This window comes from Phoca vitulina, unplaced genomic scaffold (assembly GCF_004348235.1).
Source record: "Phoca vitulina isolate PV1807 unplaced genomic scaffold, GSC_HSeal_1.0 scaffold29, whole genome shotgun sequence".
NCBI classification, from domain to species: Eukaryota; Metazoa; Chordata; class Mammalia; order Carnivora; family Phocidae; genus Phoca; species Phoca vitulina.
The window spans coordinates 10,962,065-10,986,595 of NW_022589732.1; the positions used below are offsets into that span (position 1 = coordinate 10,962,065).

General features: G+C 54.6%; 1 protein-coding gene across 1 annotated transcript in view; it reads left to right on the top strand.

Annotated features, from left to right (window-relative positions):
* COL13A1 (collagen type XIII alpha 1 chain) overlaps positions 1–24,531 on the top strand; it is a 144,498-nt gene that overhangs the window by 23,405 nt on the left and 96,562 nt on the right. The window contains 1 exon segment of the mRNA XM_032423878.1: positions 23,323–23,330. Within this exon segment, the coding sequence (XP_032279769.1) occupies positions 23,323–23,330 (8 nt within the window).

The window sequence follows — 24,531 nt, forward strand, 5'->3', positions numbered from 1 at the left end:
CTCCCCTCCTGCCAGTGTCCCCCCTGCATGCCCAGCAGGCTCCCTGGTGACAGCCATGCGCTGGAGCTGAGGCTGCAGGTAAAGGGAGCCAGGGCCAAACTAGAGCCAGGATGTTGTGCTTTAGAAATCAGACAGCCAGTCAGTAAAGCTCAGACCCTGGGTTCCAGATGCAGGCACTTCCTGCGGCCTTTTGGCTCCGTTTCAGGCAAGCAGCTAGCCGGGTGGGAGGCTGGCTGTTACCTCGAGGAGGTAAGGAAGTCCCCAGTGAGGGGGGCCAGCGTGGGAAGGGCCTCTCCTCCCAAGGCTGCCCTTCTCGGCACTTCGGAGCTGCCTGGGGCATTCTCCAAAGTTCATCTCTTCCCTGTTTCCTCCCGAAAGCACTGCCAGATCCTCAGCCCTCCTGGACAGCACTGATAATGTGTTTCTCCTAGATCGGCTCTGATAAGGCCCGCTGGGTGGTCGCTGGGATTTGCAGCGAAATAAAAATAAGGAAATGGAGGGTTCTGGAAAGGCAGTGTGCTGGGGCTAGAAGAGCCTTGGGCTGGGCATCCGTCCCAGACCCTGAGGGACCCTGAGCAGGTCACGTCCTCTCTCTGGGCCTCAGTTTCCTTATGTGTGAGGAAATAATGGGACACTATTTGACAAAGTGTGTGATGGTCCCCACAGAGCCGCCCCTCCTGAGAAACACTCACTCGTGCATAAGGGAGGACAGGGTGTTCCCTGTGGCCCCGTGTGCACTGCGGGGAAAGGGAAAAGAAAACCTAAATATTTGTCAGAAGCAGAGTGGAGACACACACTGTAGAATGTGAAACTGTGGTACTTTCACCAACAAAATACCATACCCAGGGAGCGTGGATGAACTTGACCTCAAGGCCAAGCAATACCAGGGCTGAATCTCATCCTATCGAGGGGAAAAAAAGCAAATTACAAGAGAATATGTACAATATAATTCATTTATATAAAGTTTAAAAACACAAAACAACAAGACACATTATTCAGGGCATATTTGCCTAAGTAATAAGTGTATAGAGAAATGCACTGGAGTTGGGCGCCTGGGTGGCTCAGTTGGTTAAGCTACTGCCTTCAGCTCAGGTCATGATCCTGGAGTCCCGGGATCGAGTCCTGCATCGGGCTCCCTGCTCAGCAGGGAGTCTGCTTCTCCCTCTGACCCTCCCCCTCTCCTGCTCTCTGTCTCTCATTCTCTCTCTCTCAAATAAATAAATAAAATCTTTAAAAAAAAAGAAAAGAAAAGAAATGCAGCGGAGTGATAAGCATCACATTCTGGGGGGGGCGGGGGGGGGCAATGAGGTAGGGCTGGGGTCCCTGAGGGTTTGGCTATATTGGTAACTCTTTTTTATTTCTTTTTAAAGATTTTATTTATTTATTTATTTATTTATTTATTTAGAGATCAAGCATGAGTGGGGGAGGGGCAAAGGGAGGGGGAGGCAGAGGGACGGGGAGAAAGAATCTCAAGCAGACTCCCTACTGAGCGCGGAGCACACCCAACACCGGGCTCCATCTCAGGACCCAGAGATCACCACCCAAGCTGAAATCAAGAGTCGGATGCTTAACTGACTGAGCCACCCAGGCACCCCTATATTGGTAACATTTAAGCTGGATGGAGGCTATGCCAGGTTCATGCTATTTCTTGGTAACAACTTCATTGAGATATAATTTGCATTATATTATCCATTTAACGTGTACAATTTGATGGTTTCTGGTCTGTTCACAGAGCCGTGCAACCATCACCATAATCAAGTTTAGAACATTCCATCACCTCCCAAAAGAAACCCTGGACCCTTTAGCTGTCACCCCCACACCCCCACTAATCTACTTCCTAGTTCTATGGATTTAGTGTCATGTTTTCAAGGTTCATCCATGCTGTAACATGTAACGATCCTTCATTCCTTTTCATTGCCCAATAATACATTATATTATGTTTATTGCTCATTGAATGTCTGAAATATTTCAAGATAAAACATTATTTAATCATAAGGCTGAATAGAGGATGTTGTTGGATCAGAAGAAGTGGGAGGAGCCCTTCGCTGGACTCTGTGACTAATTGGCTATGGTGGCCTTTTCCATGGGGCAGGAGCCCCCCGTGTGAACCCCAGCTCTCTGTGCCTAGCTCTTCAGCATTGGAAAAGCCACTAGCCCCTTTGAGTTTCCATTAGCTAATCTCTTACATATAAATAATGATCTCACAGGGTTACTGCAAGAGCGCTCGGTCAACTGTGGAGTCCTACACTGTGGAAGATATTAGAGGAAAGGCAGCTAGGCTTGCCCACAATGCAGTTACTTAGTGGGATGTAGGCTGTGTGAGTGCTGGGGGACACAGAGAGCCATGGACTGTGGCAGAGGGAGGGGTAGTCACAAGTAGGGTGATGGTTGGCTCCTTGGATGGGGTGTTTGAGATCACCGCTGATACCGTGGGTCAAGGACCTTGCAATTGGGGTTTATGAAGAGACTCACCCTCCCTGTGTCCAGCCACAGCCTGGAGCGGGAACCACCGGGCGGTGGGACTTTTCTGAAGGGTCGTGTTCACGCTCCTTACCCATATGGAGGCGGGCTGTCAGCTTCGCTCTGCGTCCTGAGAGAGAAACGAGCCACGTTTGTTTTTTTTTTTTCTTTCGGTTTTTTTTTTTTCATTTTTTTTTTTTTTTAGATTTTATTTATTTGAGAGAGACAGAGATAGTGAGATAGAGAGCACAAGTGGGGAGGAGAGGGAGAAGCAGGCTCCCCACAGAGCAGGGAGCCCGATGCGGGACTTGATCCCAGGACCCTGGGATCATGACCTGAGCCGAAGGCAGACGCTTAACCGACTGAGCCACCCAGGCGCCCAGAGAAACGAGCCACGTTTGCAGCAGCTGCTGCGTGGGGTGTGGGTGACTCTGGAATTTTGCAGAAACTCCAAAGAATCAGGGATGGCTGTCTGGCAGGGGGGCCGGGGGGGGGGGAGCTCACAGGTAGGCAGCAGCACCCGCTGTGTGTCCATTTCTCTTTGTCTGTCCACCTGCCTGTGTCAGAGAGGCCAGCAGAGGAGACCAGGAGAAAGAAGAGACCATACTGCCTGAGGTCCCAGAGAGCCATCCAGGCCTGTGATGATCACACATGTTTGTAGCAGACGTTCAGCTGTCAAAGTCTTTCCCTTACAACCTGCCCTGGGAGGGCAGACACTGTGCCCAGAGGAATTAAGTGAACCCCCACCTTCCACCTCCTAATCCCAACCCCGCAGAGGCAGGCCACACCCCAGCGGACAAACTATATATTCCTTACAGCTCTGGGCTGCTCGTGGGCTACATCAGCAAGTGACCTTGACCCACAGAGGGCTAGCAGCTGCTCAGTGCCCTGGGGATACCAGGTAAATCATAGTCCCTCCTGTCCAGGGTTAGGTAAATGCTAAACAGGGTTGGAGAATGCAAGAGAAGGAGTGATCACTTTTAAAGGGAGGGATCTAGAAAGGCTTCGCGGAAGAAGGGTCATTTATTTTTTATTTTTTATTTTTTTTTAATTTTTTTATTGTTATGTTAATCCCCATACATTACATCATTAGTTTTAGATATAGTGTTCCATGATTCATTGTTTGTGCATAACACCCAGTGCTCCATGCAGAACGTGCCCTCCTCAATACCCATCACCAGGCTAACCCATCCTCCCAACCCCCTCCCCTCTAGAACCCTCAGTTTGTTTTTCAGAGTCCATCGTCTCTCATGGTTCTTCTCCCCCTCCGATTTCCCCCCCTTCATTCTTCCCCTCCTGCTACATTCAAGAAGGGTCATTTAAAGCAAGCCTTGAAAGACAAGTAAATCGTCAGTAAATAAAAACTCATATAAAGACATTATGAGCTAAGGGAACAGTGTAGTGAAAGTGTAGAGACCTAAGGACCAGGCTTTTTCACTCCCTCCCTACTCTGGGAATGGAGGAATGATCCAGAATGACTGTAGCAAGCTCCCACAGAAGGATGGAGTAAGAGATAAGGCTGGAAAGAAAAGTTGGGGTGGGAGAGGTAGCCATGGAGGGGGTTGGACATCACCCTGAAGAGGCCGTGAGGGTTTCTAGGAAAGGATAGAACATGATCCAGCTGTGAGAAGCTGCAGCTGAGGACGAGCTAGAGCCAAGGAAGGAGCCAGGAAGAGGCTGCGTGGCCCCGCTAAGAGAAGACGTGGAGTAGCATGTGGAAGGGGCCAAGGGGAGTGGTAAAAATCACAGAAGGAAAATGGGCAAGTGTTGGCCATTTGTTACATGTGGGCAAGGGACAGCGCAAGGCAGTGACAAGCCCGTGAGCCCAGGTAATGACCACGCTGGTAGTTACATTAAGAGAGAACATCCTACCTCATGCCTGCAACACAGTACAGCTTACAAGCAGTCTGCGAGGTGGGGCTGTGGTTCTCCCCAGGTCGAAGCTGAGGCCACTGAGGCTCCGATGTCTACGGATCACACAGGGGTGGTGGCTGGGAGATGGAGCCAGGACTTGAGCCCAAGACTTCGAAAGCTAGTGCCTTTGCCCCCAGGGAGAGAGCAGAGGGCTGTCAGATAGAGAGGAAGGGTGCAGAGCTCTATTCTGGAGTATCTGGGGTGGGCTGGGTGGGGAGGCAAGATGTCCCTGTGGAAGTGCTAAGGGCCCTGGGAGGGCTTGTCCCGGGGACAGTGGGGTAGGAAAGTTCTGATCCTTTGGCCTTAGAGAAGAAAGGCCTTCATCTGGCTGGCTGCGGAGGTCCCTGCTCAGGGCACAGAGAGGGCAGGGGCACGTTTTGCTGGAGAGTCACTCCTCCCACGCCAGCTCCAGCCCCATGTGTGCCGTGGAGCTAGGGCCTTGTGCCAAGCTGCCGAGGGCGGAGGGGTTCCCGGGCCCAGACTCCATGGAGGGTCCCCAGGTCTAGCTTCTGCCCACTCTGCCCCATACGGCTCTACCATAGTGTCGCTGGAAGAATATCAGTGCCGCTTTACAGAAGAGGGGCAGTCAACAGCAAGGGCCGGTGGCCCTTATAAGGGACTGGAAGGTGGGAAATGCTGGGCACACGGATGCAGCCCTCGCTTCCTCCTCCTGGAGCTTCCCGGCCGCCCACTCCGTCACGGGCTGCCCCCATGCCTCGTCACAACCCAGCCAGCCTCCCACCTCAGAGACTCCCTGGTGGGGTCCTGTCCCGCCATCAGGGCGGCCTGGATGGTCTCCGATCCAGCCAGCATGATTGCCCGCGCTGTGCCTTGCACACCTCACGTCCTCCTCCCCACATCTCTCGGAGGTGAAGACTTCCGTGACCACGTTTTCCAGATGAGGACCCTGAAGCTCAGCGTGCTCCCATCCAGGATACAGGGTCAGACAGTGGCAGGGCTGGGACTGAAAACCAAGTCCGAAACATCTGAAGATGCGTGCTTCGGATGCACGTCCGCCAGGGTCCGTCCTGCAGCCGGCTGAGCGCTGCCCTGGGCCGCGGCAAGCAAGCGAGGACTTGGCAATGGCCAGAACGCTCGTCCAGGGAGGCGCTGCCAGACGAGGCTGGAGGGCGTTCATTAATAGTGGCAACAAAGCGTATCTGTGCCAGGCGCCGTTCTCAGCACCGTATCACATTACCTCCTGGAAGCCTCATACGTACTCTGTATGGCAGATACTATGGTTATCTTCGTTTTACGTGGGAGAAGGACCGAGGCCCAAAGAGGTGTGTCATGTGGCCAGGACCCCAGAGCTGGTATGTGCTGGAGCCACAGTGATGTCACGCAGAGGGAACCAGAAGTCAACGCAGACCTGCTTTCCCTCTCTCTGCCTCTCTGTCTCCGTGTCTTTCCGTCACTCACTCGACAAACAGGCCTGGAGCGCTGGCTCTGTGCCCTGGCCCGTCCTCAGGAGACTAAGAGGAGCTCACGGTCCGGGTGAGGGGATGCCTGAGCAGCGGCGGCTGCAGAGACCCGGGGCGCAGACGGGGCAGGCCCGCAGGTGGGGCGGGGGCGTGCTTCCTGTACAGCTGGCCGTTTTCCTTAAGGCACCAGGACCCCGGGACTCAGCTCCTGGGTGAGAAGCACGAGAGGCCCCCAGCGCGGAGGGGAGCTGGCTGGGCATGCAGGGGTGTGGCAGAGGCGGGGGGGATGGGGGTGGGGCAGGGCAGACCAAAGGAAGAGAGGATCCCAAAAGGGTCAGACCCTACAGAAGCTGAGTGGCAGCAGGGCTGGCTGTGGGCCTGCCTGCCATTCTTTCCAGCGCACTTCACAGACTTGCTTGCGGACTTGCCACCCCTCCAGCCTCTGCCCATCTGTCTGTGTGCGGCAGGGCCGGCCGGGCACTGTGGGAGTGTCCCCAGGGTGCGGGGGCGCGGCTGAAGGGGGTGGATAGGAGGGCCCTGGGCCGACTCTTCCCCCCAGTGGAGGCCCTGGGGAGGCCCCTGGAGGCGGGGATGGGGGTCGAGCCTGGGCAGAGGGCTCCAGCAGAGCCCGCCCGCCACTTCAACCCGCCCAAGTGGGGAGGAAATGCGATGAGCCGGCCTGGCGTGGAGCCCTAGGAAAATGCCCAGCAGGCGACGGGTATATAAGTGGACACTGGCTCTCCGCATAGTTACGTGAGCTGTCACAGCGTAGCCAGCTCACCATGACAAGCCTGCAGGGAGTGTGGGGCAGGCCCCAGACGTCCTGGGAGCCGCGTGGACGGGGCAGAGTGGCCGTGTCTCCCCAGACCTGCCTGCGCGTTTGCACAGCGGGCTGGCCCGTCTGTGTCCCCAGGCTCCGGGGCGCCCGGGGCTGGGCGGCTTTGGCAGCCAAAATTGCCTCCCTCGTTGCCCTTTAGGCCTGGAACCTGGTGCCAGTCCTTCTCAAATGAAGAATTTCTGTTCCTGCACGGTGCTCATGAGTCTGAACATGGCGGCCTTACCCATTAATCACGGCTGGCGCAGGTTCCGGCCCACGGGTCCTGCATTCTCAGAGTTCCAGACACTTGACAACATCACCCTGGGCTCTGTTGTTCTTTGCTGATCGGCCCTCAGAGGCAACGACCAGCATGCGATGCTCTGTTTTTACCTTAAGGGATGGGGGTGAGAAAGGGGTAGACGATTCACAGGGCTAAATGTGCACTGACCGAGGCACGGCACTGCAAGTCCACGGAGATCTTTCTTTCATCACTGTTATGTCATTATTTTGAAGTTACGTGCCCTTATCTCCTAAAAGGGCCATGTTCTGGATAATCGAGTTTCCTTTCTGCTTAATCGAGGTTGGGCATGCCCGTGATGCCCATTGTGCCTAATTTTTTGTAGGTACAGATCATTCATTTCCTGTCTCCACTTCAGCCCTTTGTGCCTCCTCCATCTACCATGAGAGAGAACTTGACTTTGGAAGGTCTGTTCAACTCTAGAAGAATACAGCTCCCAACCTGTAGAGTTATAATATTGGCATCTGCCAACGTGCTCCCCAACTTAGCTGAGGGAGAAACAAGAGGAGCAAGCCACGAGTTAGGAGCCTTTACTCTGGGGGTGGGATTGGCCTAATTGCATCCAAGCAAGCCCTCCGACCAGGTATGGAGCAGGAGCGTCTGCCCTGCCAGCCCTGCCAGTGCCCCGTTCCACCCGAGGTGACCTCTGCCATCCCTTTGGTGTGGATGGGGCAGCTGTACATGGGACGCATGCGCCCCTTTGGGATGTAAAACCCGCTGGTGTCCACTTGTTCATCGTGCAGTTGGAGAAAAGCAGGCCCCCAGAGGGCGACGGGAGCTTGCCCTAACCTGCACAGCCACATGGGGACTGGAGGTATTCTCCATTCCTGCTGGACTCATCCCACCACATCCTGTCCCCCAGACGGTCCCCAGAGCAACTGCTGGGGTCACAGGGAGGCGGGCGTTTTACGGAAATGAAGGCAAGACAGAGGGATATAGAACAGCCCATGACCAGTGTTAACCAGCCACGGGGCCTCGCTGCCTCCCGAGGCCAAGAGCTCCAGCCAAGCTGGGTGTCTGGTTCCGGATGCCAGCAGGCAGCCTGTTCTTCCTGACGGAACAAAACGCACTGCCACGTCCCTAAAACCGACGGGCCCTTGAAGCCACCACCCACCGCACAACTATTTCTAGGAATGAAGTCAGGTCCAACCTCCTCTGCTCTCCCTGGGGCGCTTGCTCACTCACCCTTCTACTGGCTTCTGCAAGGGTAACGGATCCCACAAAAGTTAGGAATTGGCCTTGGCTCTAAGCTCTCCGTCCTCCGTGCCCATCCCCCTTGAGGGGTGGACACTCGAGGCCATGCAATCATGTTTCTATAGAACAACAGGCTCACAAATTCATGAAAGGAGGGAGGGAGGGAGAGACATACAGAGAAGGTACCAGATTTTATTATCCAAAGGCAGCGCAGGCTGGGATCCCATTTCTGATGTTCATTTCAGCGGCTCTGCAATGGGGTGTATATTCTTTATAGCATTTGCCCATCTTAACTCCGCCCGCCCCACCCCGGTGGATATGATGAGTCACTTTCTTGGTAGCTCCAAGGTCTCCCAGCTCTCCTCCACTCCTGTGTACCCCTGGTCTCTGTCATCCAGCCAGCACAGGAGGCTGGGGCCCTGGGGATGAACTGTCCCTGGACGCTCCACCCATGGTGCCCTGGGCAGAGCACAGTGTGCCCCTGCCTCAAGACAAACAGGCAGGCCCTTCCTCAGGTGGCAGGGGCCACAGGAAACACCAGTGGCCACACATCCTGTCTCATCCCTCCTTGACTCGTGTTAAAGTCAGACAGGCCTAGACAAGATCTTGTATGAGCCGGGGCTTTACAGGTAGGCTCTAAAACCCAGAGAGGACAAGAGGCTCTTTCAGGGTCACTCAGCCACTTCTGGAAGCACCCTGACTAACCAGTGGCACGACTGTCTGCTGGCTGAGTTCCGGGATCCATCTGTGTTACAACGGGAAAGTGACTTAAGCTCTCCAAGCCTCAGCCTTCTCATCTGCAAAATGGGGGCAATGACAACGATTGCACTGCCCTGTTGTGGGCATTAAGGAAATGTGTGTAAAGCACTTGGTACAGTGCCCGGCACAGGGAAGGTGACTAATCAATGGTATTGAGCTGCTGTGACCCCGCTCTCCTGAACCCCAGCCCAGCACCCTTTTAACTGCTCACATTGCCTCTCTTCCCAAGTGCCCTGGGGACCAGCCCTTCCCGCGGGCTGTGAGCAGGAGCCTCTCTAGGCTGCCTGGCAGCTGCAGCAAACATGAATATCTCCACTGAGCCCCATGCTTGTATCCAGAGCACCCGTGCTCAGGCGGACCCAGCCCTTTGTAAAGACTTGAGATCGGCACTGGGAGATTGGGGCAAGTCTTGGCTTCTGTGCACACCGCGTGGCCCTGACTCTCTGGGCCTCAGCTCTTGCATCTGTCAAATGGGGCTATGACAGCTTCACTGAGTAGCTGGGTTCATATCTGGGCAGGTCCTTTGAAAGCTCTACAGTGGATTGCTATTTGCTCTGAACCTGCCAGTTGTTGTTTTCATATTTATATGAAGGTGGCTAAGACCTGACCCCCTCCTTCTAGGAGCCATTCCCCTCACTGGGTCTCCAAGCGGTATCCACAGGAAACATAGCCCACCTAGATCCTGTAGTTTGTACATGCCAGATGTGGGGTTTAGAATGCATGGTGGTCTTAGAAGCTTCTTGGGGAGAGGTGACCCCTTCATTCATTCCTTCTCATGGGCAGACATGGTGCTAGGCTCCAGGGATATACGGATCAGTCTGACAGACAGGTCGGCCCTCCTAGAGCGTCCAGTCTGGTGGAAGAGATAGCCAGTAAGCACGTAAGGAAATAAATAAGAAAATACCATTGATTGTTATGATGAAAGTGAATCAAGACATACTTTCTACAGGGTCTGATTGGTGGGGAGCAGCATATCTGTGTTTGATGGTGATCAGGGAAGGCCCCCAAGAGAAGGGGGCATTTGACCTGACAAGAGGGAACTAGCCGTGTGAAGAGTTAACAAATGAATCCGAACTCAAAACGTGCTGAGAGTAAGCTTGGCATAGAATAAAGCACAATAAAAGTGCCGATTGAATAAATGAATTAAATAGTTAAATCAGAGGCTGGGGAGTGAGTGTTCTGAGCAGGAACAGCGTGTGCAAAGGCCCTGAGGTGGAAATGAGCTTGAAGTGTCTAAAGAAGAGAAAGGTCAGAGTGGCCTGATGGGATGAGGGAAAGAGAGAGAAAACGGGGAGCTCAGAGGGGTCGTGGGGCCAGCCCTGTGGCACCTTGCACACCTCTGGCACTGGGTTTGTAAATTTCACCCTCAGTGAGCCAAGGGTTTTAAGAAGGGGAGCCACACACTCAGGTTTACATTTTACTTTCCTCTTGGCCTGCATGGAGAATGGATTACAGAGGTGGAAAAGCAGGGAGAGGAGAGCCCGTTGTGGGTGCCCAGGTGAGAGGCGACGGTGACAGAGGAGATGTTTTGGAGATGATGCTGGTCCGCCTTGCTGACGGGCTGCCTGTGGGGGTGGGAGAGGGAAGCGTGCAGCTGCAGTGTGAAGGGCAATGAAGAGGGGCTGCAGCCGGAGGTGCTGGGGGTGGGGGCCGCTGTCCAGGAGGGATGGGAAAGGACTGGAAGAACGGGCTGGACGGACAGGACAGTCGGTGGCATTGAAGGAGTCTGGTTGCCTGGGGGCCCTGTAACTGACACGCCCCCCGGCAGTGGTGTCCGTGTGCTAGAGGGAGAAGTCAGCTGAACGGCCTGGTTTCACCTCTGCTTCATCAGGCTTGCCCGGCTTAGACCCCGCAGAGAGGGCCTGGGCTTGGGGGGCAGGAAGAGATGGGCGGCCCGTCCTAACGGCTGTGGGAGTATAGCGTGTTGGCTGATGAGATGCGGAGGGCCCTGGAGTCAAAGATGTCCTGAGTTCCCCTTCCTGCATTTCCTTCCCCACTGACTCCCAAAATACTAGGATCATGGGCCCCCCTTTGAAACTTGAGCGATGTAAGTTTAGGACAAATTAAAGGAAGTCCTGCTTCTCATAGTGACTCGGGAGCTCAGGGGACTGGTTACCCCACGAGGTGGTCCAGGCTGGGAATGTCACAGGATCCCAAAGGGCTCTGGGTAAAAAGACAAATTGGAGCCCTAAGTGGCTCCTGAGAAGAGACCTGGGATCTGTGTGACCTTTACGTTGACGTCAGAGAGGAAACCAGTCCCCTGAGGCTTCTGCTGGCAGTGGACTCCGGAACCCCCTCAACCTAGCCCCATGGGCCTCCTATCCCTGGGCGCCAGAGCTGGAGGGCCCCTAAACTGCCCGCTCAGTCCTCTCCTTTGACGCAGGACACTCCTCTGTCACCCCTCTGCCTGAAACCCCACAGTGGCATCAGTGCCTTCACAACAAAGTCTCACTGGGCCGTCTGGCCCCTTCTCTCCCCCGGCCCCCCGTCCACCTTGTGGGCTCGCCACTGCTCATCCTTCCTTGGGCTCTCTCCCTGCCAGGCCTTTGCCCCTGCTTTGCTCTTGGTCAGTGGGTCCTCCCACAGAAACTTATCTAGGGACACCCTCCCCGATTCCCAGCCTCGCCCCCACCAAATGCCTCTGTTAAATGCTTGCGGGTCTTCTGAGCAAAACCTTACCCTGCTGTGTCATCACGGCTGTTTGCATGTCTGTCTCCTCTCTGGACAGTCAGTCTGTGCCCTGCCCAGCATCTGGCATGGAGAAGATTCTCCACAAGTCATCATTTAAGGTATCAGGTCCAAAGAACAGATTTGCCTTGCACAAAATCACAACAGCATCCTTTCATCCATGCATGCATTCATGTGTTCAACTCTTGCTTTTGAGCACTCACCCCATGCCAGGTCTTTGCTAGGTGCTGGGGACCCAAGGGTGAGCAAACTATAACCCCTGCCTGACCTTACAGAACTTATGGTTTAGTGGGAGAGGCAACTTCCATCAATTGCACCAGCAAATGTAAAATTGCAATGGTAACCAGCGACACCAAAGGGACATACAGGGTTTCATGAAAAACTAGAAAAAGTCCTTAAGGTCAGGGAGGTCTAGGAAGGCTCCCTTGAGGCAGTGATCCTTAAGTAGTAGAAATTGAGGGCTCCAGGTGGCTCAGTCAGTTAAGCGTCCACTTTCAGCTCAGGTCATGATCCCAGGGTCCTGGGATTGAGTCTCGAGTCGGGCTCCCTGCTCAGCAGGGAGCGTTTCTCTCTATGCCCCTCCCTCCTTCTCTGCTCTCTCTTGTTATCTCTCTCTCTCAAATAAATAAATATAATCTTAAAAAAAACACACACACACACAGTAGAAATTGACGAGGCAACGAGGAACCGCTTGTGCAAGGGCCCTGGGGTGAGAAGGAATATGGCAAGAACGAGGAATGGAAGGAAGAGCAGGGTGGCCAGAGCAGGGAGTTTGGGACACAGAGTGGTATGAGACAGGTTCGGAAGGCCAACAAGTAGCTGGAGTGTACGGGGCTTTGCAGGCCATGTTAAGGTTTTGGTCTTCATGTTAAGAGCAACAGGGAACCACTGAAGTGTAGTGAGCAGAACCATGACCTGATCAGGTTGGTGTCACGAAAAGCTCCCTGGCTTCTGTGCAGAGCAGGGACGAGAACCAGGTGTCCTCATACCCAGCTGCCATGTGATGTTCATATTCTGTAGCCCTCCGCTCCCCCCCAGGTCATGGCATCTCTAAGGACTGTATCCCGCCCCCCGCAGCATTCATCTGACCAGGCTCACGGGGCACTAACATTATCCCCAGCCCAAACCCTGGCTTTCGACGATGCCGTAGTCTTCTCTACACCCTTGTTTCTAGGAGCCAGCACAGGCTGTTGGCGCCCAGATGCTGACCCCCATGCGGGGAGAGTAAACTGTTTATGTTCCCCGGCTTCAGAGCCTGTGGCGAAAGTCCTCTTGCAAAAAAACTGTGGTTTGTGGGATGTCCGTGCGGGAGGATGTGGGATCGTCTCCTCCTGTGCCCACTGTCAGAGCAGGAAGGGGACCCAGGGAGGTCCTGAGTCTCACATAGTTCGGGCACACTACACAAAGTGTCCCGGGATTCACCCGGGGGCTGCGGAGGTCACCCGCCTGCACTGGAACTGGTGTGATGATGTTAACTCCTCCCCGCTGCACCCACAATCTAGGGGTGAGGCAAGAAGATGGAGTTACAGCCTGGGGGTGGGGGGCCCAAGTCTGGGGGTCAGGGCTCGACCCCCCTGGCCATGAGTCCTCACCTTTACCATTTACCAGATGCGGGCTCTTGGACAAATTACCTAACCTCTTGGATCTTCCTTCGTCCACACGGCCATGTCCATTAGGACTGCCACTAGCTACATAGGAGTCTATATTTAAATTAATTAAAATTAAATAAAATTGAAATTTTAGTTCCTGGGTCACACCCGCCATATTTCAGGTACTCGTGTGGCTCGTGGAAATTGAATGGAACGAGCACAGATGTAGAACATTCCATTATTGCAAAATGTTCTATTGGACAGCTTTGATCTGCACAGACAACGAGAAGGCTCGCTCTGTGGATCGTGACATGATTAAATGAGCCAACGAATGCACAGCCAGCCGCACGGCACCGAGCATATAGTTAGCGCTCAACTCATGTTTACTGGGATGGTGAGGACGGTGAGGAGGTTGATGGCAGGGCGCTCACTTCCACGTTCACTCTCAGCGCCCTGCTGCAGCCACCGGGAGAGGTGCCGCCGGCCAAAAAGAACGTGCTGGAGCTAGGCATCCATAGACCTGCATTTACCTGTCAGGGAAAATGTGTTGATCGTCTGCTCTGGGCCAGGCACTGTGGTAGGCCTGTGATAAGTCCCAAACTTAAACAAGACACGGTGCTCAACGTCCAGGAGAGATGCCCACAAATACACAGGGGCAATACCTCACGAAGGGAGCTGAGAACATCCTGCCGTCGAGATCGGTCCCGTCGCAAATACAAGGTGGTCTGAACCTGGTGCTTCGGTCCTCATCTGTAAAACAGGGAAATAATAGTAGCCACCCCAGTGGGTTGTTGTGCGGATTGAGCGGGTTAATGCATGTGGCGTGCTTAGCACAGGAGCAGACACAGAGTGAACGTTACGGAAGGGTAGCGTTCCCATAACCCTGTATCCAGCAGTGTCGGGCAGCAGGGAAGATGGAGAAGTCATGGGAGGGGCAGTCTGGGCCTGAGTTGAAAAGGAAGTGGCTGATGCAGAAGGGGTCATTGGCCAGGTCTTTGGGGCTCTGGCAGTCCCTGGGGCACCGAGCACCTCCAGTCTCCAGCTCCCCATCCTTTTCCAATATTCAGATCCCAGGACATAGTCCCTGATTTCTGTACCCCAGAAGTGCTCAGTCCTAGAGGATCCGTGGGAAGTGCCTGGTAGACCTCCCTAGGCTCCTGATATTGTCTGTTCTGTGTCATGGCTGAGCTCGCTCCTACTCACTCCTCACGCCTTAGATGACATGTCCCATGCAAGGCGAGCTGTCTCGAACCCACACCCCGATTAGTTTAGGTCCCCCGAGTTTCTGGGCCTGGCACGGGGTCTGGCACATAGTAGGTCCTCAGCACATGATAAGAGCCTCAGCTGAGGGGACAAAGGTTCTTGGTCCTCAGCACACATGTCCTGCTCAGCTGCAAGCAGGCCTCGAGCACGAGCAAGGATGAGAACACACATCTCTCCTGAGACCCCAAGGGGCCACATGCACTCAGTAGAGATGGGGTAACAGGCCAGGGGCTGAAGAACAAAGAGAGGGAGGAGAGAGAGTCCCAGGTCCCCTCAGGCCTCGGTTTCCCTACCTGTAGCATGCCCAGCATGCCCCTGAAGCCTCGACCTGTGCTGCCCTTCCCTGAGTCTGGGCCAAGGCCGGGGTTCGGAGCTCCCCTCAGCCATGTGCTGCTGGGTCCCACATGCTCTTCAAACTTCATGCTCTGTGACGTCTCTCTGCTGCCTCCTTTCTTCTCAAAATGTTCTCCTCTCTTCCGGGAGCCTGTTTCTCCTCAGTTTGCTCGTGCCTCCCTTCTCGGTCACCTTTGCTGCCTCCTCATCTCCTTGCAGTGTTGGGGCCCCTTGAGCCCACCCTGGCCCCCTAAACCCTCCCGCCTAGTGACCTCGTTCACTCCAGTGACTCCCGTTTCCACGGACCTCAGTGTTTCTCAAATTGCGGGTCCCAGCCTATCAGCATAAAATCAATTTAGGGGGCTGTGACCAGCATTGCTTTTAATTAAATGAAATCAAATAGAAACAAGTGAAGTAGAAAATATTAAGCACATCATGCCTGGTCAGGGAGCTACTGCTTCATGAGGCTTTTTGCTTCTGCGGTGACTGAGCTTCCTATACTAGATGAGTCGAAAATTTGAAAGCCACAAATACGTGGGCTCTGCCATCTCCCCAAATCCATATCTTTAGCCTGTTTTTCTTCCCTCGTTCTGGATCTGTATGTCCTGTTACCTGCCCACTGTCCATCTCTACTGAGATGGCCCACAGGGAGCTCCCAGTTACCAAGTCCAAAACCAAAGACTCCCCGTCTTCCCCCTGAATCAGCTCATCCCTCTTGTATCTCCAGCCTCGGGGAGAAGCAGCCCTTTCCGCCCACCTCCGAGACTAGAAACTAAAGAGCCACTGTGGCTTCCTCCCTGGCCCTCCCCCTCCGTCCTCCAGGCACCATGTCCTGTGGACTCAGCCTCCTTGGCATTCCCTGTGACTATCCACTCCTCCCCACCTCCTGCCACCATCTTACTGCGCCCTACCATCGGCCCTCATGGAGATTCTTGCCACGGCCTCCTAATACCTGCCCTCGCCTCCATTCTGGTCCCCTCCACTCATGCGACTTGGCAACTAGAAAGGTCTCTCCAAACTGCAAACCCAAGCAAGACCTCCTTTGCTGAAGACATTACCCTCCCCTGGGGTGCTTCCATGATTTCACTTTTGGCTCAGCCTGGTCTTTTCCTGTGTTCCAGCCACGCCACCCTCAGCCTCTGCACCACGCTAGCTTGCTTCACCTTTCCTCTCCCTCAGCCTGCCCTCCCTCCCCAGCAGGAATCAGCTCAGGCCACCAGATCTGGAAAGCTCTTCCTGCCTCTTGCACCCGTCCCTACACCCCTTCCTGGCACTATCCCTGTCCCCTACTTGTTGGTCTTCTTCCAAATCAATGCCGACATCCACCTGCAGCAGAATCACCCGCTCTGCTTAAAAATGCAGATGCCCAGGGCCCATACCAGACCTACAGCCTCAGAATCTCCAAGGGTGTGGCCTAGAAATCTGCATCTGGATAAGCCTTCCCAGCCCTCCTTTTCCTGTTGAGTTCTGGAAGCCACTGTTCTATAGACATTTCATTTGAGCGAATTCTTTATGCTCTTCTTTCCTTCCCCCCCACCCCCGCTGGATGGCGAGGTCCCCGGGGGCAGGTCCTGAGGCAGGGACGGACACAGGCCTCGCCATCCCGTTTCCCAGTGTCGAGCACAAGCCCTGGCACAGAGCCGTGCCCAGGCAGTTCTGAATGAACCATTCCTGGACGTGGCACGGATCCAGGCCCCCCTTCCAGCCTGTGCCGGAAATAACCTTTTATGAAGGCTTTCCTGAGTGCTTTGCGATCTCTCTGGGAGGCCGGGCAAGTTTCCCTTGGTTACGGGCGAACTTAGATGAAGAGTGGCCCAGCCCTGGGTGACAAGGGGCCGGGGGTGGCCCCAGGACAGGGAGCCTGGATGAGGAGGGGGTCTGGTCCGGCTGGAGGGGGACTGGGGGAAGGCGTCCTGGTTCCTAATCAACAGGAAGGGCCTTCTTCCTCCAGGATCACTTTTCAGCCCAGCTGCTTGGACATAACCTGAGCTGGGGTTGGGGCAGTGGGGGAGGGGCGACGACAGACAGACAAGCTGATGGGAAGGCCAGCATGTGGACACACAGCCAAGGTCCCCGCACGCCTGCCCAGCTCCCACACACCCCCAGTGCCCGGGAAGGCCTGTCCAGGGAGAAGGCTCAGCTGGTAAACACTTACTGCCCTCCTGTTCCCCTCCCCCAGCGCTTTCCTCCCATCTTCTGCTCTCTCCAAGCCCAGGGACATTCAATCCTTCCTTTGATGGACAGCCAAGAAAAGACTTCTTCCACATCCTAAATTTGTTAGCACCAGCTAATCATCTTAACCTTCCTCCCTCCTGCGCTCCCAACAGGCGCCTCCTTAAAGACACAGGGTGCTTTTTTGATTCTCAGCAAGGAGCCCCCGGGGCGGGGGGGGGGGGGGGGGGGGGGGACCAAATTCCCACCCCCTGAGGTCCCTCTGCAATGAGCAAGCTGTGCAGGAATTTGGGGTGGGGGCAGTCGTGGCAGTTCTGCTGCTCAGAACCCTCTAGATCTCCCTCCATCATTCTCAGCTGGGCCTTCCCGGCGGGAGTTGCCATCTGCTCTCCTCCTCCGCCATCCACCATCCTTTAGGGGCTCCTCCCCACGATGCTGCTAGAAAACAGAAGCTGGCCAACTCGCAGGTGGAGACAGGTGATGAGTTCTCGTGCTCAGACACTTCACCTTACCCTCTCCTATTTTTTTCCGTCTTTCCTGGCCTCTCCCCCTCCTCCCCATGACAGCCACCATCTCCTGCAGGCTTTCCAGTGTGCCACGCACCATACTGGGGGCTTGACTCCAGCTTCTCTAGAACTCTGGGAAGTAGAAATTCTCATACCCATTTTGCAGATGACAAAACGAAGGCTCAGAGAAGTGAAGGAATGTGTCTGTATACAAGGTCATCCCTTAAGAGTGAAGGCTGATGCTTGGACCACAGCCTGACTCAAGAGCCGTGCTGTTGACCACGACACCATCCTATTTCCCAGCACGTCTGCACTGCTCACGCATGCACGTGGATTAGTGACCTGCCGCAACCCGTTCAGTGTAAGCACCTGTGAACACCTCCTCCAAGACCAGGCGCAGAGTACGCCCTCAACATAGGAGTGCCCCTCCCCCCTCCCGTCCCCTCATCTCTCTCTCTCTCTGCCCTTTCTCCTTCCCTCCCTGCTTACAACCCAGGTGAGAAGAGCCAGGACAGAAGAGAATGTGGCCACAATCTCATTCTGGCCCTAAGCCTCTCAATAAATAACGGGTCTGTGTATAAACCACCGGGTCTGCGGCATCTCAGCCTGGGAGGACAGGCATTTGCAGGGGAGGGATTCAGAGTCCTCCGAGGGAGCGACAGGGGCCTTTGGCCAAGGTGGGGGAGGGGCTCTTACTCTCCTTTACCCTCCCTGTCTGTGACCCACAAAAGCCATGTGGCAGGCCCCACAAAATCAGCCAAGAAACCTAAAGAACGTTCGAAAGCTTTTCCCCAGCAAGGTCGTCAGGGGGGTGGGGCTGGCCCACTGCGAGAGACGGAGGGTGGGGAGGGGGGCCCTCTCCCTGCACAAGGCTAGATCCTCACCCAGAGGAATGAGAGTCAGCCTCCTTCCTCTGCCCGGGTCTGGGTCCTATAGTGGGTTGAGCTCTAGGGTCATTGGCTCAAGCCTCTAGATCAAGGAGGGAGAATGACTGGAACCAGCTGAGATGAGGGGCTCTGGGGGAGACGTTGCCAAGCAGATGGGATCCGGGGGCCGCATGAGTGTCCGAGGCTAGTGACAAAGTATGAGCAAACCGTGCCTGAAATAAATTAACATCACCCTGTGGCGGACCTCCTCCACCCACGTGACAGCTTCCTAGCAAGAAGCAAAGCTGGAGTTTATTAAGGGCTTATTAAGTGCAAGGCCTTTATGTCCCTATGTCCTGCTGTCACAATAGTCTTGCAAGCTGGTACTATTCGTTCCATTTTATAAATAATGAGACGGAGGCTCAGAGAAATTAAAAGAAACTTGCTGGCCCCTCTATGGCTACGAGGAGGCACTGGGATTTGAACCCAGGTCTGTTCGGCTACGCAGCTCAGGTAGCCGAAGGAAACTTCTGATCTGGTGTTGTAAGGATGTCGGGAGTATAAAGCAACCTGCGCTCAGTGAAAGAGAGGTCAGCCCGCAGGCGCACCCTTTCTGTGTTTCCCAGACGACGTCAGCTTCACCTGTCTTCCCCGCCCCAGACTTCTGTTGTGTCTTTCTGGAGACGTATAGACCAGGATGTTTCACTGGACCAGAAAGGGACCCCCATACCCTTATGAAAACAGAACGAAGCCACCCCCCCAGAAGAAACAGCTGGTGCTCTCGGGGAGCGGGAAGATAAGCAAGGGGACCCTGTCACCCCTGACTGCCCCCCTCTGACAGCTCACCTTCTCCTTCCATGTCACAGGCAGTCTGGACGTTTGTGAGCCAAGGGCTGCCACGTCCAGCCCACATTTGCTGCTGCAACACTGTCCCCATGGGATTTCCTGCTCGTCACCGTCCCCAGCTGCCCAAGATCCCCTGACCCCCTTCTCTGCCTGAGCCATAAGGGGAGTTTGTCTCCATGTTCCCCTCCAGCTCAGATGGACTGCAATTGCCTGAACAGTTTTACCAAAAACAAAGAGAAATATCAAAACCATTTTTTTACATGTCTTAGAATTGTAAAAGCATTTTGAATCACCACGCTTACACGCAACAGGTTTCTCGCATGCAGGTACTGACCAAAGCCGCACGCTGCTGAGCTTCCAAGATCACGTATGTTCAGGGTGATATGGCGTAGACTCGAGCAATAGGTTTCTGGCCCTAAACCAAAGGAAGGTCATTTCCAGGCCTCAGCCCCATTCTCTGGTCCCCCCAGAGACAAGATAAGAGTTTCTCTCCGCTGGAATCCCTTTCCCACTTCCTCCAGGAGGACAGCTGGAGGCTGGCAGAGATGCCCTGGTGCCCTAGCCGAGCCCTTGTCCTGTCCCTCCACCCCGCCGTGGAGGCCCATGGTGGGGACCAGACTCAGCGGCCAGGTCAGCCCTCAGCTCTGCTCTTGGGGAAGGGCTGTGGGATTACTCCCTCAGGCTAGCAGCTTTCTATTCTTATTTCTTGATAATAAGAGGAGAGGCTGTTTTTTCTTTCTTTTTTTTTTTTTTTTTTTCACATCTCCATTTGATCCTGGCCTCAGCCTCCCCCACGCCGGGCCCCCATTCGGAGGACTTTCTGGCCCTAGTCGCATAGGGGCACTGGTTTCTCAGATGCCTTGTGTAGCCTTTATTGTCTTGTGTCGCGTTCAGGGGCTGGCAACAAGGAGAGTATCTCCTGACATCTTCCCAGGCTGCCTCATCTTGTCCCCAGGGCAGGTCACCGCTGTCATCCCCAAGTGACTCTTTTATGGGTGTTTTTTCCCATCTGCTGAAGTCACAATGTTCCTGGCCTCCTTCCAGGCCTTGCCCACTGTGGGCTGCCTAGCAGATTGCAGCTTCCCTGAATTGTCCTGCCCCCAAGCCTGGGATATGCACCAGTCCCACAGCCAGCTCCTGAGTGAGGTCAGAGGTCAGGAGAGCAGCCTGGGTTGACCATCCTGGGCTCCACTGAATGATTTATTAGCCACTGTCTCCATTAGGGGCTGTTAGCACATCAAAGCCGTGATTGTAGAGCCTGGAAAAGTAGAGACCATGACAGATGACAGACAGTAGCTGTGGCCACACCATCCAACCCACTCCGTGAGCAGGGGGTGGAGGGAGAGGGTGTCACTTTGGTTCTTGACTCCAGCACAGGTGAGATGAGATCCAAATGTCTGTGTTCCTTAACATGGAGTCGTCCTTCGATGCACGAACCCTTGGGTGTGGAACTCTGGAAGTCTAGGCTGTCCGGTGCAGTGCAGGCAAAAAGAGTGGATTCTGGAATCTCTAAGATGGGAGTTCAAATCCCAGCTCTGGCCTCTGGGACCTGGGGGAAATGGGGCTCATCATGGGCTCTCCAAAGCCTGGGCCTTGCTTCCGGCAGGATGCGGATTACAACACCGCTCTTGGAGGCCTAGGGAGAGGCCTGGGGAGGGCACATGGGCCCACGTGTGTAAACTGCGTGGCTGGGGGAGCTTGGCAGATAGGATTTCTCAACACAGGGCCCTGTGGGGACCTCCCGGTGGCCATCCCCGCTTGGAGGAGGACGCCGCCTCTGCTCAGGGCTGTGCTGGACGTTGCCGTGCTGTCCGGCTCCTCGGCTGTCTCCCACCCGTGCGCTAACAGACAGGCTGTTCTGTGAGCCGAGGGGCCGAGGCGGCTTAGACAAGGTGGTGCTCTTCAGCCAAGACAGTTCCTGAAGACAACTGACAACGGCACTGCTTTCAGCGTCTGGGGGACTGTCCTTCACCCTCTGAAGGGGAGCCTGGGGGCACGGCACCCACCCCTGGGGCCTTTGTACTGGCGCCAGGACATAGCCTGGACCAGACGCTCCACCTCGGCCTTCACGACGGGGAGCCGCGCATCCCTTGGGAAAGTGCCAGGTCCCTGGAAGTTTCTGTGGCATTCCTGTTTACTCTTCAGAACTGGGAGGTTTATCAGACTCGGTGAACACATCTGTTCCCCTTCGGCTCTGACTTTTGAGGTTTCCTCTGGCTCAGACAAGTGGGAGAATCAGAGGGAGCTCCACCTCTACCCCTAAGCCAAAGTCTGGACACCCCTAAGGTCTCCCAGTGCACTGGGGACGAGACCAAGCTCCTCAGTCTGGCCTCCAAGATCCTTTGAAGTCTGGTCCCTGCGTGGCCTTCCTGCCAAATCTCATGTCAATCTCTTCTTTTCTCCCAAAGCTCTAAGGCAGAGCTGCTTAATGGAACTTTCTACAATGATGAAAATATTTTATACCTGTGCCGTCTGATAGAGTAGCCGTTAGTCACGTGTGGCTATTCAATACTTGAAGTGGGGTTAGTGAGACTGAGGAACTGAATTTTAATTTTATTTAATTTTAACATAAATGGCCCCAGGTAGCTTCTGGCTACCATATGAGACACAGTTCCAGCCCCTTAGGCCTTTTTCTCTATTTCCCAAAGACCCAGGATCGTTCCTACCTCAGGGCCTTTACACTTGTCATAGTTTGTGTGGAATGATCAGCCCTTGGATCCTCTCACACCGGCTCCTTCTCATTTGTTAAGTTTCAATTCCAATAACTTCCTCAGAAAAGCTTTTCTCTACCACTGAGGCTAAAGCATTTTCCCCAGTCCCAGGCCCATCCAGTGCATTACCATATACTTCTTCATAGCAGTTACCAATGCCTGAATTTTCTCACTTAATTATTTCTGTTTAATGTTTGTTGCTTGCAACTAGAAAGAATAGTAACAATGTAAAACGTAATAATGTACATGGACGTACTGCGTGTTGGCTACCAGTTTGAACACCTCTCATACATTGTCCCATGGAATTCTCACCACGCCCCCATGAGGTAGGTGCTGCTTCCTGCCCATTTTACAGATGAGGACACTAAGGCTCAGAGGTTGACTTGCCTAGCGTCACATGCCAGGACTCACTCTCTTTTTCAGCTCTGTAACCCCAGTGGCCGCTTCGGACAGTGTCAGACACCAAGGGCGAGGCCTCCAGAAGTAACTGGTGACCCTGGGCTGGCTAGGACTCTGCTGGGTGAGGAGGCTGGTCCATATGGCCCCAGGAAGGCCCTGGCCCTGGGTGTGGGCACCGGCTCTGCAGCTCCATAGAACGCCAGGCTGGAACAGTGAGCTGGGGGTGAGGTCCAGGGTGGCACTGAGTATGACCTAGAGTCTCACCCATTCAATCCTAGGAGACTCCAGTGGACTGACTGGGGAGAGTAGTGGGCCTGGCTGGGCCAAACGGACAGATCTTTCTCCTGGGCAGTGAAATGTGCTCTCAGCCAAGGTGGACTCTCAGTGGCTAAGGCTGGGCTGGGGTTGGGGCTGGGGCAGAGAGGCAGGGGCAGAGGCAGGGCTGGGGCAGAGAGGCAGGGGTAGAGGCAGGGCTGGGGCAGAAATAAGGGCGAAGTTGAGACTAGGGCAGAGGCAGGGGCAGAGGCAGGGCTGGGGCAGAGACAGAGGCTGGGCTGGGGCTGAGGCAGAGACAGAGGCTGGGCTGGGGCTGAGGCAGAGACAGAGGCTGGGCTGGGGCTGAGGCAGGGGCAGGGGCTGGGCTGGGGCTGGGGCAGGGGCAGGGGCTGGGCTGGGGCTGGGGCAGGGGCAGGGGCTGGGCTGGGGCTGAGGCAGGGGCAGGGGCTGGGCTGGGGATGAGGCAGGGGTTGGACTGGGGCAGAGGTTGCTCAGTCTGTGTTTATTGTACTTTCCTGGTGCCTCGGGCAGAAAAGGACCAGAACTTTGGAGACCACCCAGCTTTTTCCTCTGCAGAGAGCTCTCACACTCTCCTGCCCTCCCCGCCAAAGCCCGAGCCCGGGGCTGTCCAGCTGCAGGAAGGTGGGGCGGAGGGGCTCTGTGCAGAGCCGCAGTGGGGAGAGGCTTCTCTGCTGTGAGCTCCTTCATGGGAATCAGCACCTAGTAACACAACCTGGTGTCCTGGGGGACCTGCCCACCCCACCCACCCCCGCCCAAATGGCATCTTCTCATATTTAAAAAGCCAGACAGGGCCTCCTGTGGGGAAGGGACATTCCACAAGGAGGGGATGCTGGTGGGCACAACTGAGAGAGACTTCACCTTCCTCTTGATGCTGTGGTTCTGTCCCCATTTCCTGTAGGGTTTGCACAGCACCCCCTCCCCCTGAACAGCCCCCCCACCCCCGCCACTGCACATGGGGCTTACAGGGGTGCAGGAGTTTTGGATAAGGAGACTGAGGGACACGTGTTAGTTCCAACAGAGCCTCTTTTCTGCTGGGTGACCTGGAGTAAGCTTCCTAACCTCCAAGCTCGAAGTACAGTGCTCTGAAAACTCCCAGGAGTTTTTACGTGCGAGGTCAACAGCAAGCGCAAAAAAAAAAAAAAAAAGTCATAACGACGGTGTTCATACAAGTTTCTGTGTTGACCCAACAATTCCACTTCCTTAGCCTAAGAAAATAATTTATCAAAGGTGCTAAAGGCACAAAGGTATTTATTGTAGCATAAAATAGGAAAAAACATAGAAACTTCCAGATCTAGCAGCCAACAAATCTAGGTAAATCATGTTCTATTGTGCAGCCCTTTGAAAAATGGCATTTGGAAGGCTGCACGATGTGGGAATGTGTTTACCTTGTCACGTTAAGGGAAAGAGGCAGTGCGCCACATTACGTGCGTGCTCCTTCCCACCCTGCAAATGTAGGGCTGCGTGTGGAGGAGGATCAGATGTTTCCAGGAGAGAAACTGGAAACAGTTGTGGGAGAGCAGGGGGCTGGGGGGTGAGGGACGATGCTTTTCTTTCACAAAATGTCCTTTAATGTTCTTAAAGAGCTGTTTTAACAATAAATAAATGTCAGAAAAACAAACCTTTTTTATAGAAAGCAAAGCCAAATGTAAGATCCAAAGTGTTTTCACTCTTCTCAGCTCAGATGTCTCCAGTTCTTGGATCCTCCTTCACCCCCAACACCCCACAGCTCCGACACGTACTCTTGAGGTCCCGTGCCAGCCCCGCCCCCAGCCTGTCTGGCCTGGCGCACAGCCTACGGGGCCTCACCTCATCCTCTCCTTTCCCTCCTGTCCCTTCTCCTGTCACGTGTCTAAGATAGCGGTTTCTATCTCTGGCTGGAGCCTCTACATCCTCTGTTATGAAAGTTCTTTCGCTTGCAGCTGCAGCTGAGACCCTGGCCAAGGAAGGCAACTATGTTTCCTCACAGATACCAGCTCCAGTGGATTGGTTGTGGCTGCC